General features: G+C 49.1%; 1 protein-coding gene across 2 annotated transcripts in view; it reads right to left on the reverse strand.

Moving 5' to 3' along the window:
* Positions 1 to 18,163, reverse strand: part of LOC128694127 (retinal homeobox protein Rx2-like) — a 169,387-nt gene that overhangs the window by 72,882 nt on the left and 78,342 nt on the right. Inside the window, exon 2 of one of the 2 annotated variants that reach the window (XM_070093599.1) lies at positions 13,463 to 13,626. In XM_070093599.1, coding sequence (XP_069949700.1) covers positions 13,463 to 13,626 — 164 coding nt within the window. Of the gene's footprint in view, positions 1 to 13,462; positions 13,630 to 18,163 lie in introns of both variants that reach the window. The other variant, XM_053784107.2, reaches the window with a different exon arrangement.

Consider the following 18,163-nt stretch of genomic DNA (forward strand, 5'->3'; position numbering starts at 1 on the left):
GACAGCAACAACTGATGACTGACAGGTGTGTTTAAAGCACTGACAGCTACAACAAATGACTGACAGGTGTTTTTAAAGAGCTGACAGTAACAACAGATGACTGACAAGTGTTTAAAAGGCAGACAGCAACAACAGATGACTGACAGGTAATTTTAAAGGGTTGGCAGTAATAACAGATGGCTGACAGGTAATTTTAAAGGGTTGGCAGTAACAACAGATGGCTGACAGGCGTTTTTAAAGGGCTGACAGTAACAACAGATGGCTGACAGGTAATTTTAAAGGGTTGGCAGTAACAACAGATGGCTGACAGGTGTTTTTAAAAGGCTGACAGTAACAACAGACACTTCGTGTGTGTGTACTCGTATGTGAGTGTATGTGTACTCGTGTGCATGCGTTCCTCTGTGTGTATGCACTAATGTGTGTGTGTGTGTGTGTGTGTGTGTGTGTGTGTGTGCTCCTGGAGAGAGAGCGGGTGCTGTCTGAACTGACAGCTTTATCACGCTCTGAAATTAGCCACGACCACTCAGGGGCACTGACACTCAGATACGCACTCTGGTGTAATTGTTATTTAAGCGACCTGCGCACTCTGGGGCGCTTTAATGCGCCGCAGCGCTGATTTGCCTAACTGCGAGCCACGATTCATTTTAGACAGTTGTGTGTGTGTATGTGTTTGTGTGTGTGAGATGAGTGGTATGTGAAGCAGGTGATGGTGCAGTCCAGGTGAGTGATTGATTGTGTGTGTGTGTGTGTGTGTGTGAGAGAGAGAGAAAGAAAGAAAGAGACAGAGCTATACTGTGTCTCCTCAGTGATTACTTTCAAGGTAGATCTCTAAGCATAGTTCTCAAGGTGACGGAGTCAACATGACACACTATGGTGCAAGTGTTCCTCAGGGAAGTGTGTTTGGTCCATTGTTATGGAATGTCTATTTCATCTCATTCCAGAATCCCTTGTCTATGTAGACGACTGTACTCTGGTAATTACTTATCCAAGAGAGTTAATGCCAGCTACTCTAAGTTACACCAATCACCAGCTTACAGTTATATCAGCCTGTTCTTGAGAAAACACAGATAATGGTCTCTAGGCACCATGATGGTAATGCTGGTAATGATGGTAATAGTAAGAATGAATGGGAGACTGCTGATACCCGGGGACGAAGTTGATATCCTTAGGGTGAAATTTGACTCAAAACTGACTGAAGAAACCACGATGTAAATCTTGCAAACAAGGCGGCCAAGAAGCTTAGAGCACTTCGACGTATCTCGCAGCTGCTCGACAGTAGATACTGCAAGATTCTGTACGAGGCACAAGTACGCTCACACCTTGAGTATGCTCCACTGTCTTGGACTGTCAGACAGAATAGAGAACAGAGCAAGACGACTCATCTCTCGCCTTGACTTATCCTGGATAGATCTGTCATTTCAGCAGAGACTTCAACACCGGAGGGATGTGGGTGGCCTTACAGTTATGTACAAGGCCAATATTGTCAAAGTACCACACGTGGCTCCACTCCGAGGACAGCGAGAAGTGAGCTTCTACACCACAAGACGGGCAACAAGCAACAACTTGACTGTAATCTTGTCCAGAACAACAATACATCTAAGATCATTTATTCCCAGGATGACTCGAGTCTGGAACATGTTCGTACAGCACAACGACATCAACGAAATCAAGTCAACTGATCAAATGAAATACTGGTCCACAAATGGCTCCAACTTCATCCTGTTCCCTACTTGTATGTCTCAATAAAAAGGCTTTTAAATGAGCTGATGTAGATAACAGCTCTTAGCTTGTAAATAAAGTTAGGAACCTTAACCTTGTACAACACTGGGTAAAAGAGAGAGAGAGAGAGAGACGGACTGACTGACGGACGGACAGACGAAACAAACACACACACACACACACACACACACACACACACACACACACACACACACACACACACACACACACATCTGGAGTGAATAACTCGCTTGTGTGTGTCAGAGAGACCAAGTTTACTGAACATTTCTTTAATTTTCGACATTAATGTGTCGTCTTATACACACACACGTGTGTATATATATATATATATATATATATATATTATATATATATATATATATATATATATATATATATATATATATATATATATATATATATATATATATATATATATAACACTAAAGAATAGTAATAGTGATAATATTCATGGTAGTAGCAGTAGTTGTAGCAGAAGTAGTAGTAGTACTTGTAGTAGAAGTAGTAGCAGTAGTAATAGTTGCAACAGTAGTAGTAGTTGTTAGGTTAGACACATGCAACAGTTAGGTATCTTTATTTCGAAACGTTTCGCCTACACAGTAGGCTTCTTCAGTCGAGTACAGGAAAGTTGATTGAAGCAGAAGATACTTGAAGACGATGTAATCAGTCCATCACCTTTGAAGTTTTGAGGTGGTCAGTCCCTCAGTCTGGAGAAGAGTATTGTTCCATAGTCTAAGACACTGCAATACAAAGGTATCTTGGTACAGACCTGAAATCAACTTGGACAACTTCTGCTTGTGAGAATGGCTGGATTTGAGAGGGACCTGACCTTCCAACGACTACATTCTTACCTCTACCAGTGGTCTACATCTCACCTCCTGGCGGTATATAAGGCTCCATCCTGTCACTTCAACTCCATATTGTTGCAGACAGTGGAACAATACTCTTCTCCAGACTGAGGGACTGACCACCTCAAAACTTTAAGGGTGATGGACTGATTACATCGTCTTCAAGTATCTTCTGCTTCAATCAACTTTCCTGTACTCGACTGAAGAAGCCTACTGTGTAGGCGAAACGTTTCGAAATAAAGATACCTAACTGTTGCATATGTGTCTTACCTAACAACCTGTCGGTATTTTATACCATTTTAATGTTCAGTAGTAGTAGTGGCAACAGTAGTAGTAGTGGCAACAGTAGTAGTAGTTGCAACAGTAGTAGTAGTGGCAACAGTAGTAGTTGCAACAGTAGTAGTAGTGGCAACAGTAGTAGTGGCAACAGTAGTAGTTGCAACAGTAGTAGTTGCAACAGTAGTTGCAACAGTAGTTGCAACAGTAGTCGTTGCAACAGTAGTCGTTGCAACATTAGTAGTTGCAACAGTAGTAGTTGCAACAGTAGTCGTAGCAACATTAGTAGTTGCAACAGTAGTAGTTGCAACAGTAGTTGCAACATTAGTAGTTGCAACAGTAGTAGTTGCAACAGTAGTAGTAGTGGCAACAGTAGTAGTAGTTGCAACAGTAGTAGTTGCAACAGTAGTAGTTGCAACAGTAGTAGTAGTTGAAATAGCAGTAGCATTATCAGGTTCGTAATTGCCATCTGTCTACCTTGTATCTACCTTCTACCTGTCTTCTACCGTCCGTTTGTGTACCTTCTAACTGACAGATGGAGAGAGAGAGAGAGAGAGAGAGAGAGAGAGAGAGAGAGAACCAGCCGTGGTGGTGGTGAAGAATATTTTGAATAGGAAGTAACCTTGTTCATTTGAAGGAAGTGATGGGTCCTCCCCATTCCTTGCATCTAAAAGTAATGGGTCCTCCCCATTCCCAGCATCTAAAAGTGATGGGTAATCCCCATTCACTGCATCTAGAAGTGATGGGTCCTCCCCATTCCCAGCATCAAGAAGTGATGGGTCCTCCCCATTCCAAGCATCAAGAAGTGATGGGTCCTCCCCATTCCCAGCATCAAGAAGTGATGGGTCCTCCCCATTCCCTGCATCAAGAAGTGATGGGTCCTCCCCATTCCCTGCATCAAGAAGTGATGGGTCCTCCCCATTCCAAGCATCAAGAAGTGATGGGTCCTCCCCATTCCCAGCATCAAGAAGTGATGGGTCCTCCCCATTCCCTGCATCAAGAAGTGATGGGTCCTCCCCATTCCCTGCATCAAGAAGTGATGGGTCCTCCCCATTCCCAGCATCAAGAAGTGATGGGTCCTCCCTATTCCCTGCATCAAGAAGTGATGGGTCCTCCCCATTCCCAGCATCAAGAAGTGATGGGTCCTCCCCAATCCCAACATCAAGAAGTGATGGGTCCTCCCCATTCCCTGCATCAAGAAGTAATGGGTCCTCCCCATTCCCAACATCAAGAAGTGATGGGTCCTCCCCATTCCCAACATCAAGAAGTGATGGGTCCTCCCCATTCCCAACATCAAGAAGTGATGGGTCCTCCCCATCCCCAGCATCAAGAAGTGATGGGTCATCCCCATCCCCAGCATAAAGAAGTGATGGGTCCTGGAGGTTACCTGGAGGTTATTCCGGGGATCAACGCCCCCGCGGTCCGGTCCATGACCAGGCCTCCCGATGGATCAGGGCCTGATCAACTAGGCTGTTACTGCTGGCCGCACGCAGTCCAACGTACGAGCCACAGCCCGGCTGATCCGGCACTGACTTTAGGTATCTGTCCAGCTCTCTCTTGAAGGCAGCCAGGGGTTTATTGGCAATTCCCCTAATGCTTGATGGGAGGCTGTTGAACAGTTTTGGGCCCCGGACACTTATGGTGTTTTCTCTTAGTGTACCAATGGCGCCCCTACTTTTTATTGGCGGCATTTTGCATCGCCTGCCCAGTCTTTTACTTTCGTAGGGAGTGATTTCTGTGTGTAGATTTGGGACCATTCCTTCCAAGATTTTCCAAGTGTAGATTATGATATATCTCTCCCTCCTGCGTTCCAACGAGTACAAGTCAAGTGCTTCCAAGCGTTCCCAGTAGTTAAGGTGCTTGACAGAACTTATACGTGCAGTAAAGGTTCTCTGTACACTCTAGATCTGCGATTTCACCTGCTTTGTATGGAGATGTTAATGTACAGCAGTATTCCAGCCTAGAGAGAACAAGTGATTTGAAAAGGATCATCATGGGCTTGGCATCTCTCGTTTTGAAAGTTCTCATTATCCATCCTATCATTTTCTTTGCACGTGCGATCGTGGCACTGTTGTGATCCTTGAAAGTGAGATCCTCAGACATTACTACTCCCAGGTCCCTTACATTATTTTTCCGCTCTATTGTATGGCCGGAGTCAGTAGTATACTCTGTTCTAGTTATTATCTCCTCCAGTTTTCCATAACGGAGTAGTTGGAATTTGTCCTCATTGAACATCATATTGTTTACCGTTGCCCACTGGAAAACTTTGTTTATATCTTCTTGGAGGTTAACCGCGTCCTCAGCAGATGACAGCCTCATGCAGTTCCTAGTATCATCCGCAAAGGATGATACGGTGCTGTGGTGTATATCTCTGTTTATGTCTGATATGAGGGTAAGGAATAAGATGGGGGCGAGTACTGTGCCTTGTGGAACAGAGCTCTTCACTATGGCAGCCTCCGATTTAACTCTGTTGACCACTACTCTTTGTGTTCGATTTGTTAGGAAGTTGAAGATCCATCTCCCCACTTTCCCAGTTATTCCTTTAGCACGTATTTTATGGGCTATTACGCCATGATCGTATTTGTCAAATGCTTTTGCAAAGTCTGTGTATATTACATCTGCATTCTGATTTTCTTCCAGTGCATCCAAGGCCATGTCATAGTGATCCAGTAGTTGTGAGAGGCAGGAGCGACCTGCCCTGAACCCATGTTGTCCTGGATTGTGCAGATTTTGGGAATCCAGGTGATTTGCAATCCTGCTTCTTAGCACTCTTTCAAAGATTTTTATGATGTGGGACGTCAGAGCTATTAGCTAATGCTTTGCTGCCACCTTTATGGAGTGGGGCTATATCCGTTGTTTTAAGTGACTGTGGAATTTCACCCATGTCCAAGCTCCTCCTCCAGCATAAAGAAGTGATGGGTCATCCCCATTCCCTGCATCAAGAAGTGATGGGTCCTCCCTATTCCCAGAATCAATAAGTGATGGGTCCTCCCCATTCCCTGCATCAAGAAGTGATGGGTCCTTCCCATTCCCAGCATCAAGAAGTGATGGGGTCCTTCCCATTCCCAGCATCAAGAAGTGATGGGTCCTCCCCATTCCCAGCATCAAGAAGTGATGGGTCCTCCCCATTCCCAGCATCAAATGATGGGTCCTCCCCATTCCCAGCATCAAGAAGTGATGGGTCCTCCCCATTCCCTGCATCAAGAAGTGATGGGTCCTCCCCATTCCCTGCATCAAGAAGTGATGGGTCCTCCCCATTCCCAGCATCAAGAAGTGATGGGTCCTCCCCATTCCCAGCATCAAGAAGTGATGGGTCCTCCCCTTTCCCAGCATCAAGAAGTGATGGGTCCTCCCCATTCCCTGCATCAAGAAGTGATGGGTCCTCCCCATTCCCAGCATCAAGAAGTGATGGGTCCTCCCCATTCCCAACATCAAGAAGTGATGGGTCCTCCCCATTCCCAGCATCAAGAAGTGATGGGTCCTCCCCATTCCCAGCATCAAGAAGTGATGGGTCCTCCCCATTCCCAGCATCAAGAAGTGATGGGTCCTCCCCATTCCCAGCATCAAGAAGTGATGGGTCCTCCCCATTCCCAGCATCAAGAAGTGATGGGTCCTCCCCATTCCCAGCATCAGGAACCCTTCAGTCAACACCAACTGTACCCCCCCCCCATCCATATTCCTCAACTTGAAGGGAAATGGGACTGATCCCACTCGACCAGTAGTCCCCAAACTTCATCAAGGGGCTCCCAGGCTACATCCCTAGCCCCCCATACCCCCCCCCCCCACATACCAACACACCTCTTTCTTGGTATTTAGTTTACCTCAGATTCATAACTAATCTAATGCTATAGATAAGCGTATTTATTTTGTAAATGTAAATTAAGGTAGTAGGTCAGTTTATCAACACGAAAGACTAAATTTTGGATGATGTGCTGGGTGCAGGGACATCAGGTCGGGTTGGGTCAGGTTCGTCAGGAAACAGGACTGTGGTTCGTACGTCAGTTTGCGTGCCGCCGGCAGCAGCAGCCTGGTTATCAGACCCTGATCCACCATGAGGCCTGGTTTCAGACTGAGCCACGGGGGCGTTGACGCCCGAAACCCTCTCCAGGTAAACTCCAGGTAAGTGTTTCCTGACGCGGGTCTTAATCAGATGATGACCCGCTGCAGGAGCTTCGGTTAGATAACCGAAGCCTTCCGCTGGCTTACCCCTTCTTATGTTAAGGTGACGTCAGGGACGTCACCTTAACATAAGGCTTAAAGGAACTAAGAAGTCTTATATCTCGCTGTCACTAACTTCTTTGTTTGGACAGAACTCTGACGACTCTACTGAAGACTCACTTTACTGAATATCATGTTGGGAAGGCAGTAACATTCAACTTTGTTTCACAGTGCTGGGTGGTGGTCACAGTGCTGGGTGGTGGTCACAGTGCTGGGTGGTCACAGTGCTGGGTGGTCACAGTGCTGGGTGGTGGTCACAGTGCTGGGTGGTCACAGTGCTGGGTGGTGGTCACAGTGCAGGGTGGTCACAGTGCTGGGTGGTCACAGTGCTGGGTGGTGGTCAGTGCTGGGTGGTCACAGTGCTGGGTGGTCACAGTGCTGGGTGGTGGTCACAGTGCTGTGTGGTGGTCACAGTGCAGGGTGGTGGTCACAGTGCAGGGTGGTGGTCACAGTGCTGGGTGGTGGTCACAGTGCAGGGCGGTGGTCACAGTGCTGCGTAGTGGTCACAATGCAGGGTAGTGGTCACAGTGCAGGGTGGTCACAGTGCAGGGTGGTCACAGTGCTGGGTGGTCATAGTGCAGGGTGGTGGTCACAGTGCTGGGTAGTGGTCACAATGCAGGGTGGTGGTCACAGTGCAGGGTGGTCACAGTGCTGGGTGGTCACAGTGCAGGGTGGTGGTCACAGTGCAGGGTGGTCACAGTGCTGGGTAGTGGTCACAATGCAGGGTAGTGGTCACAGTGCAGGGTGGTGGTCACAGTGCAGGGTGGTCACAGTGCTGGGTGGTCATAGTGCAGGGTGGTGGTCACAGTGCTGGGTAGTGGTCACAATGCAGGGTGGTGGTCACAGTGCAGGGTGGTCACAGTGCAGGGTGGTCACAGTGCTGGGTGGTCACAGTGCAGGGTGGTGGTCACAGTGCAGGGTGGTCACAGTGCAGGGTGGTCACAGTGCTGGGTAGTGGTCACAATGCAGGGTAGTGGTCACAGTGCAGGGTGGTCACAGTGCAGGGTGGTCACAGTGCAGGGTGGTGGTCACAGTGCAGGGTAGTGGTCACAATGCAGGGTGGTCACAGTGCAGGGTGGTGGTCACAGTGCAGGGTGGTGGTCACAGTGCAGGGTGATGGTCACAGTGCTGGGTGCTGGTCACAGTGCAGGGTGGTGGTCACAGTGCAGGGTGGTCACAGTGCTGGGTGGTGGTCACAGTGCAGGGTGATGGTCACAGTGCTGGGTAGTGGCCACAATGCAGGGTGGTCACAGTGCTGGGTGGTCACAGTGCAGGGTGGTGGTCACAGTGCTGGGTAGTGGTCACAATGCAGGGTGATGGTCACAGTGCTGGGTAGTGGCCACAGTGCTGGGTAGTGGTCACAGTGCTGGGTAGTGGTCACAGTGCAGGGAAGTGGTCACAGTGCTGCGTAGTGGTCACAGTGCTGGGTAGTGGTCACAATGCAGGGTGGTGGTCACAGTGTAGGGTGGTCACAATGCAGGGTGGTCACAGTGCAGGGTGGTCACAGTACTGGGTAGTGGTCACAATGCAGGGTGGTGGTCACAGTGCAGGGTGGTGGTCACAATGCAGGGTGGTGGTCACAGTGCAGGGTGGTGGTCACAGTACTGGGTAGTGGTCACAATGCAGGGTGGTGGTCACAGTGATGGGTAGTGGTCACAGTGATGGGTAGTGGTCACAGTGCTGGGTAGTGGTCACAGTGCAGGGAAGTGGTCACAGTGCAGGGTGGTCACAGTGCTGCGTAGTGGTCACAGTGCTGGGTAGTGGTCACAATGCAGGGTGGTCACAGTACTGGGTAGTAGTCACAGTGCAGGGTGGTCAGTTCTGGGTAGTGGTCACAGTGCAGGGTGGTCACAATGCTGGGCGGTCGCAGTGCTGCGTAGTGGTCACAGTGCTGGATAGTGGCCACAGTGCAGGGTAGTGGTCACAGTGCAGGGTAGTGGTCGCAGTGTAGGGTGGTCACAGTGCTGGGTAGTGGTCGCAGTGTAGGGTGGTCACAGTGCTGGGTAGTGGTCACAGTGCAGGGTGATCACAATACTGCGTAGTGGTCACAGTGCTGGGTAGTGCTCACAGTACAGGGTGGTCACAGTGCAGGGTGATCACAATACTGCGTAGTGGTCACAGTGCTGGGTAGTGTTCACAGTACAGGGTGGTGGTCACAGTGCAGGGTGATCACAGTGCAGGGTGGCCACAGTGCTGCGTAGTGGTCACAGTGCTGGGTAGTGGTCACAGTGCAGGGTAGTGGTCACAGTGCAGGGTAGTGGTCACATTGCAGGGTGATCACAATACTGGGTGGTCACAGTGCAGGGTGATCACAATACTGCGTAGTGGTCACAGTGCTGGGTAGTGTTCACAGTACAGGGTGGTGGTCACAGTGCAGGGTGATCACAGTGCAGGGTGGCCACAGTGCTGCGTAGTGGTCACAGTGCTGGGTAGTGGTCACAGTGCAGGGTGGTCACAGTGCTGGGTAGTGGTAAGTGTAGGGTGGTCAGTTCTGGGTAGTGGCCACAGTGCAGGGTGGTCACAATGCTGGGTGGTCACAGTACTGCGTAGTGGTCACAGTGCTGGGTAGTGGCCACAGTGCAGGGTAGTGGTCACAGTGCAGGGTAGTGGTCACATTGCAGGGTGATCACAATACTGGGTGGTCACAGTGCAGGGTAGTGGTCACAGTGCAGGGTAGTGGTCACAGTGAAGGGTGGTGGTCACAGTGAAGGGTGGTGGTCACAGTGCAGGGTAGTGGTCGCAGTGCTGGGTAGTGGTCGCAGTGCTGGGTAGTGGTCACAGTGCTGGGTAGTGGTCACAGTGCTAGGTAGTGGTCAGTGAAGGGTGGTCACAGTGCAGGGTAGTGGTCACAGTGCTGGGTAGTGGTCACAGTGCTGGGTAGTGGTCACAGTGCTGGGTAGTGGTCACAGTGCAGGGTAGTGGTCACAGTGCTGGGTATTGGTCACAGTGCAGGGTGGTGGTCACAGTGCAGTGGTTACAGTGCTGGGTAATGGTTACAGTGCTGCGTAGTGGTCACAGTACAGGGTGCTCACAGTGCAGGGTAGTGGTCACAGTGCTGGGTAGTGGTCACAGTGCTTGGTAGTGGTCACAATGCAAGGTGGTCACTGTTCATGGTACTGGTCACAATGCAAGGTGGTCACTGTGCATGGTACTGGTCACTGTGCATGATACTGGTCACAGTGCATGGTACTGGTCACAGTGCATGGTACTGGTCACAGTGCAGGGTACTGGTCACTGTGCAGGGTACTGGTTACTGTGCAAGGTGGTCACTGTGATGGTACTGGTCACTGTGCAGGGTACTGGTCACTGTGCAAGGTGGTCACTGTGATGGTACTGGTCACTGTACAGGGTACTGGTTACTGTGCAAGGTGGTCACTGTGATGGTACTGGTCACTGTGCAGGGTACTGGTCACTGTGCAAGGTGGTCACTGTGATGGTACTGGTCACTGTGATGGTACTGGTCACTGTGAGGGTACTGGTTACTGTGCAAGGTGGTCACTGTGATGGTACTGGTCACTGTGCAGGGTACTGGTCACTGTGCAAGGTGGTCACTGTGATGGTACTGGTCACTGTGCAGGGTACTGGTTACTGTGCAAGGTGGTCACTGTGATGGTACTGGTCACTGTACAGGGTACTGGTTACTGTGCAAGGTGGTCACTGTGATGGTACTGGTCACTGTGATGGTACTGGTCACTGTACACGGTACTGGTTACTGTGCAAGGTGGTCACTGTGATGGTACTGGTCACTGTGATGGTACTGGTCACTGTGCAAGGTGGTCACAGTGCAGGGTAGCGGTCAGAATTTTTTTTTTATAATCAAAACTCGTGATACGATTTATTTGCACTTGGTCCTGAGCTGAACGTCATCACCGAGTCCAGCAGTGGACTCGGTCAGCTGGTGCTGGACCACTGCTGGTTACTACATTGTTGATGTCTGGCAGTGGACTCGGTCAGCTGGTGCTGGACCACTGCTGGTTACTACATTGTTGATGTCTGGCAGTGGACTCGGTCAGCTGGTGCTCGACCACTGCTGGTTACTACATTGTTGATGTCTGGCAGTGGACTCGGTCAGCTGGTGCTGGACCACTGCTGGTTACTACATTGTTGATGTCTGGCAGTGGACTCGGTCAGCTGGTGCTGGACCACTGCTGGTTACTACATTGTTGATGTCTGGCAGTGGACTCATCACCCAGTCTAGTATTTCAAGCAAAAAAAAAAATCCTAAATCTATTAGACATGTGTGTATGGAGTTCATTGAGGTGTGTAGAGTACACTGGGAGTTCATTGAGGTGTGTAGAGTACACTGGGAGTTCATTGAGGTGTGTAGAGTACACTGGGAGTTCATTGAGGTGTGTAGAGTACACTGGGAGTTCATTGAGGTGTGTAGAGTACACTGGGAGTTCATTGAGGTGTGTAGAGTACACTGGGAGTTCATTGAGGTGTGTAGAGTACACTGGGAGGTCACTGAGGTGTGTAGAGTACACTGGGAGGTCACTGAGGTGTGTAGAGTACACTGGGAGGTCATTGAGGTGTGTAGAGTACACTGGGAGGTCATTGAGGTGTGTAGAGTACACTGGGAGGTCATTGAGGTGTGTAGAGTACACTGGGAGGTCATTGAGGTGTGTAGAGTACACTGGGAGGTCATTGAGGTGTGTAGAGTACACTGGGAGGTCATTGAGGTGTGTAGAGTACACTGGGAGGTCATTGAGGTGTGTAGAGTACACTGGGAGGTCATTGAGGTGTGTAGAGTACACTGGGAGGTCATTGAGGTGTGTAGAGTACACTGGGAGGTCATTGAGGTGTGTAGAGTACACTGGGAGGTCATTGAGGTGTGTAGAGTACACTGGGAGGTCATTGAGGTGTGTAGAGTACACTGGGAGGTCATTGAGGTGTGTAGAGTACACTGGGAGTTCATTGGTATGTTCTGCAGGTCAGAGAGCCTCTGTAACTGTAAGAGTTTACCACAGACTGTGACAAGTGTGAATAACCGTAACCTGGACAGAAAAGTGGAATACACAACCCGCACTTAGGAGAGAGGAGCTTACGACGACGTTTCGGTCGACTTGGATCATTTACAATGTCCTGTCTCCTATGTGCGGGTTGTGTATTGTTCCAGTCACGGTATTGTGCCTTTGTCTTCTTGAGAAAAGTGGAAAGGACTGATTTAACTTTGATAAGATTAACGTCGGTTCTTTGCATTTGCAAATTCGTTGAACACTGTGAATATATCGTGTATAATTCTATGTTAATTTTATTCTTCGTAAATCGTTTGTGTTTCGTAAATGTTCGTGACTTAGATTTTGTTATATAGATTTTGCAAAACAAACTCATCCTTGATTCTGATGCCTTCCCTACCGCCCCACTTTTTCAACGCCCTCCTTCATCTTTCCATCGCCCACAGGAGGGCGGTACCCCTACTTTGGGAATCACTGACCAAATGGTTCTCGCTCGATCCCAGTTATTGAACCAGCGTACCCGTTACCACAACCGGTTCAGCAAGGCTGTCCCCAGTCCAGCTGCTGAGGTCACCCTTGGTAAGAAGCAACGGTGCAGAGGTCACCCTTGGTATGAAGCAACGGTGTAGAGATCACCCTTGGTAAGCAACAGTGCAGAGGTCACCCTTGGTAAGAAGCAACGATGCAGAGGTCACCCTTGGTATGAAGCATCGGTGCAGAGGTCACCCTTGGTATTAAGCATCGGTGCAGAGGTAACCCTTGGTATTAAGCAACGGTGCAGAGGTAACCCTTGGTATGAAGCAACGGTGCAGAGGTAACCCTTGGTGTGAAGCAACGGTGCAGAGATCACCCTTGGTAAGCAACAGTGCAGAGGTCAACATTGCTAAGAAGCAACGGTGCAGAGGTCACCCTTGGTATGAAACAATGGTGCAGTGGTTACCCTTGGTATGAAGCAACGGTGCAGAGGTTACCCTTGGTATGAAGCAACGTTTCAGAGGTCACTCTTGGTATGAAGCAACGGTGCAGAGATCACCCTTGGTAAGCAACAGTGCAGAGGTCACCCTTGGTAAGGAGCAACGGTGCAGAGAACACGTGAGGAACTGAGTCGACAGTGTTGTTAATCTATGGGAGTTGTTGTCTGAGAGGTGTTGTTGATGTCTGGGAGTTGTTGTTGATGTCTGGGAGTTGTTGTTGATGTCTGGGAGTTGTTGTTGATGTCTGGGAGTTGTTGTTGATGTCTGGGAGGTGTTGTTGATGTCTGTGAAGTATTGTTGATATCTGCAAAGTGTTGATGTCTGGGAGGTGTTGTTGATGTCTGGGAGGTGTTGTTGATGTCTGGGAGGTGATGATGTCTGGGAGGTGTTGTTGATGTCTGAGAGTGTTGATGTCTGGGAACCAAGAGAATGTCGTGACCGCAGCACTCACCTGGACTCGAGCCTCGCTGAGGTTAGTACGCTTGGCCAGTTCCTCCCTGACGAAGGCGTCAGGGTAGTGGGTCCTCTCGAAGACCTTCTCCAGCGCCGTCAGCTGCACCGAGGTGAAGGTGGTTCTGTTTCTCCGGGGTTTCTTCTTTCGTCCCTCTGCGTCCTCTTCTGTCCGAGAACAAGGAGAGAAAAAGTGATAGATTATTATGTCAGTCATTGATGAATTAAGACCCATGTGCAACACTTATTTACTGAGACGCTTCGCCACACAGTGGCAGCTTCATCAGTCCAATACAAAGAAGAATAGTGAAGCTCAGAAGGAAATTAAAATGGACTGATTACCTCACCTTCCTTCTAAACTTCAATATTCTTGTTTCAGACTGATGAAGCCGCTGTGTGGTGAAGAGTTTCCTCAGTCAAGATACCCAAGTGTTGCACATGTGTCTGATTGATCATCTTGTTGGTGCTGTGGATTATTTATCTACAAGTTACGTAATACCTGTTGTGGTTATAGGGCAGCCATTGTGGCTCACTGGAAACCTCTGTACAGACCAGGCAGCCACTGTGGCTCACTGGAAACCTCTGTACAGACCAGGCAGCCACTGTGGCTCACTGGAAACCTCTGTACAGACCAGGCAGCCACTGTGGCTCACTGGAAACCTCTGTACAGACCAGGCAGCCACTGTGGCTCACTGGAAACCTCTATCCTCTTCAAGGGGGGCTCCTTGCTGTGGTGAAGAGGCTCTTGGTCTGAGGAATCAGACCTGTCGGTCTCCTTCCTCGGACCGAACCTAATTACCCCCCCAATCCCCCCTCTCTATCCCATCCTCCCCTTTTTCCTTTCCTCCTCCTTCTCCCCACCCCTCCCTTTTGCCCTTCCTCTTTTTGGCCTTTGGGATTTCTCCCACAGGCGCGCTAGTTCCTAGGTAGGGGAAAGGATACCTGGGTCCATCCCATTCCGTTGAGGTTCTTGGCGGTGGCGTAGTTTGCCGTGGAATCTGGATCGCCTGGGGATGTCCCAATCCCTCTCCAGTACCCTGGAGTAGCTTTGGGTGTTTTTCGGGCGACGGGTGTATTTCTGGAAGCCACCTTTCGGATTCTGGGGGTGGTGGCCGAAGGAGGTATGCTTTGTGGCGGATATCTGGCCGCCCTCTCTTTTGTCCACCAAGGTAGCTCAGCAGATGTGAGGTTGCTATCCCGGATTGCTGGTTTACTGGCATGAAGGGTAGGGTATGGCACGGGTTCCATGCTGCATCTGTGCTACTAGCGGTGCTGAGGTCCTCTTGGGCGCGGAGGGAGATTTCCGGCCCTTTCATTCCTCCTGGGAACTATTCCTCCCTGCTCCCCCCTTTTTTTTATTCTTTTTTATTTTTATTTTCTTTTCTTCTTTCTTTTTTTTTCTTAAAAACAAAAAGCAAAGGAGTAACCTAACCATGGAGAACCCAGTCCATGAACCCACTACCCCCGGGCCCCTTCTTGATACCGCACCCCATTCTGACCCTGCCTTGTTTTTAGACCACTCTTCGGACACTCCTGATGCCCCTGTACCTCTTGCTGGTGCTGTTTCCTTACCCGCTTCAGGTACCGGGGCTTCGACTGACTCCTTCAATTTGTCTGAACTCTGCTCTCCTTTGACTATGCTTCCGGCTTCTCCCTCTAGAGTCCGGCAATTTTCGAATCGCCCGCCCATTTCACACCGGACCAACTCCGGTCCTACTCCTAAACGCCAACGTCAATCTCCTGATGATGCTCCTTCGTTACCTTCCCATTCTACTCAGAAAAGACCAACACGTCATGCACTCCCTCTCCACGCTCAGTTTCGGACCACACAATGGACTAAATTCTTTACTTTAAGACCGACTTCTTCTGCCTACCTTTCTGACCATAGTATTGGCAAAGCGCTCCTGCGTCATGTTGGTAGAGATATTTCATTTCATGCTCTCAAGAGCGGTACGTGCATTGTCACTGTCCAGAATGCTACACAAGCTCATGATCTTTCTCTCCTTTCGAATATCGATACTACTCCTATCACTATTGAAAAACATCTTTCTCTCAATTCTTGTAGTGGTACTGTCATTCTGCCCCATACCATAGTCCAACAATTTCCAGTCATGTGGCAATGACATTCTTGAACAGCTGGAACTCCAGGATCTCCCAATCCTCAAAGTAGACACTTATGTCCTTCCTGATCATGGGTGGAGACGTTACCCTTGCAATGTGGCTCATTTAACTTTTGACAGCCGAGAACTCCCGTCCTCTGTATATGTTGCGGGACATCGGTTACAAGTTCGAAAGGTGATACCTACACCGCAACAGTGTAGAAATTGCTGGCGTTTTGGTCACCCAGCGAAATATTGCAGATCTATGGCCGAATGCCCAGTCTGTGGTGCCGACGACCATTCTAATACATCTTGCAGTCAACCTCCATCTTGCCTTAATTGTAATGAAGCTCACCCTTCGTACTCCTGCCGTTGTCAGGTCTACTTAAATGAAAGTGAAATCCGTTGCCTCAAAGAGGCAGAAGGTCTCCCTTATGCTATGGCAGTTACTCATCTCTGCCTCCAAGGGAGACTACCCCGTGTTTCTTATTCTCGTGTTTCAAAACATCCCCCCACTTCTGGGGTCCCATCTTCTGCAGCCTCCTCTGTTGTTACCCCTCCCAGAGCCACTCCAGCATCTAATCCTTTTGCTGCCCTTGGCTCTGACGTCCCGACTACAACTCAGTCTGTTCTTACATCTTCGCGTCCTTCCTCACAAGCCCCAGTATCGACAAGACCTCGTACGACACCTAATACCAATCACCCCTCTACTTCTCAGAAGTCCAAAAAATCCACATTGCTCAAATCTTCTTTGCCCCTTCCTTCCCTTCTTCCACCTCCACACTTTACCTTTCCAGTCTCTGTGCCTAGTTCTTCCCCTCTCTCTGGCTCTATTACAAGTGTGGAGATTCACCCTCCTCCTCGTACTATGCCTTCCAACCCCATCCCCTCCCAAGTTTCTCCCTCTTCTGCCACCTCCCAGGTTTCTGCCTCTTCTGTCCCCCCCACACTTCATCTCCAGTCCCTTACACTCTTTCCTCCCCCTCTACTTTGGTACAGTCCATTACTGTCCCAATCTTTACTCACCCTCCCCCTTCTATCTCCAATATGGTCTCCCATACATCTTTGAATTCAGAAACACTTGAAGCCATTTCAGAATATATTGCAGAGACTAAACCTTCAATGGACACTGATTCACTTCCTGTTCCTTCTCTTCCCTCTCCTCCATCTTCACAACCCCATTCTTCACAATGCTCCGTTCCTTCGCTGCTTGAACGTCTTCCACTGCCACCACACGTTGACTTTTCTAACCCCTCTAGTCCGTAGGTGCCTTTCCCTACGGATTCCTGGTATTTTTTTCTTCATCGCCAATCATGGCCTATTTACAGTGGAATATCCGCGGCCTCGGGTAATCGGGGTGAGCTTCAGATGTTGCTTTCCAGGTTTTCCCCTGTTGGTGCTTGCTTACAAGAACCAAAATTACACTTGGCTGTTTTCCAACCTATCTCAGGCTATAATTTATTGTATTCTTCGGATCCTTTCTCAGATGGGACCTTTAATGAAAGTGCCCTTCTTCTACGCAATATTCTGTACTGTCAACTATTTGTCCATACCTCACTGCATTACACTGCAGCCCGTATCCACTTGATAAGTGGTTTACAATATGTTCTTTATATCTCTCTCCTCGAGCATTTTCTATCCCAGACTTTGCCTTTCTTGTTTCATCCTTACCACCACCACTTCTGTTACTTGGTGATTTTAACGCCCACCATTTCCTCTGGGGGGGGGGGTCTTATTGTGACTCGTGTGGCATCCAGTTGGAGGCTTTTCTCGCCTCTCACCCCCTCCATGTTTTAAATACGGGTACTCCCACCCATTTTGATCCTCGTACTCATATTCTCTCTTGCATCGATCTATCCGTCTGCTCTTCCTCCACTGCACCAGACTTCACCTGGTCTGTTCTACTGGACTTACATGACAGTGATCATTTTCCAATCATTCTTACTTTTCCTTCCTATTCACCACCTTTCCGTAGCCCTCGCTGGCAATTTGATCGGGCAAATTGGGATCTTTACTCGCAACTCACTGCTTTTAGTGAGGTTCCTCCTTCGTCCTCCATTGATGAGCTCCTACATCTCTTCTCGACGTCAGTTTATACCGCAGCTTCTCATTCTATACCCCAAACCTCAGGCAGGCATTCTCAGAAGTGCGTGCCTTGGTGGTCTCCTGCTTGTGCTCGTGCAGTACATTTGAAACGCTCTGCATGGGGCAGGTACCAGTACAATAGAACCGCTGAGAGACTTCTTGATTTTAAGCAGAAGTGTGTGATCGCTCTCCGTGTCATCCGTGAAGCTAAACACACTTGCTGGCGAGACTATGTTTCCACCATCACCTCTGCTTCTTCTATGAATGCAGTCTGGAAAAAAGTGAGGAAATTGAGTGGTAAATACTCTCCTGACCCGGCTCCTGTTCTACCGGTTGCTGGTGTTGATGTAGCAAACCCTCTCGACGTTGCCATTGAACTTGGCACACATCTGGTCCGTATTTCCCGGGGGCTCCATCTATGCCCCTCGTTTCTTTCCTCAAAGTCTGCCAGAGAGTTAGTACCCTTGGACTTTTCTTCTCTCAGAGAAGAACAGTATAATGTGCCTTTTACACTTCAA

The sequence above is a fragment of the Cherax quadricarinatus genome, chromosome 43, assembly GCF_038502225.1.
Source record: "Cherax quadricarinatus isolate ZL_2023a chromosome 43, ASM3850222v1, whole genome shotgun sequence".
Taxonomy (NCBI): Eukaryota; Metazoa; Arthropoda; class Malacostraca; order Decapoda; family Parastacidae; genus Cherax; species Cherax quadricarinatus.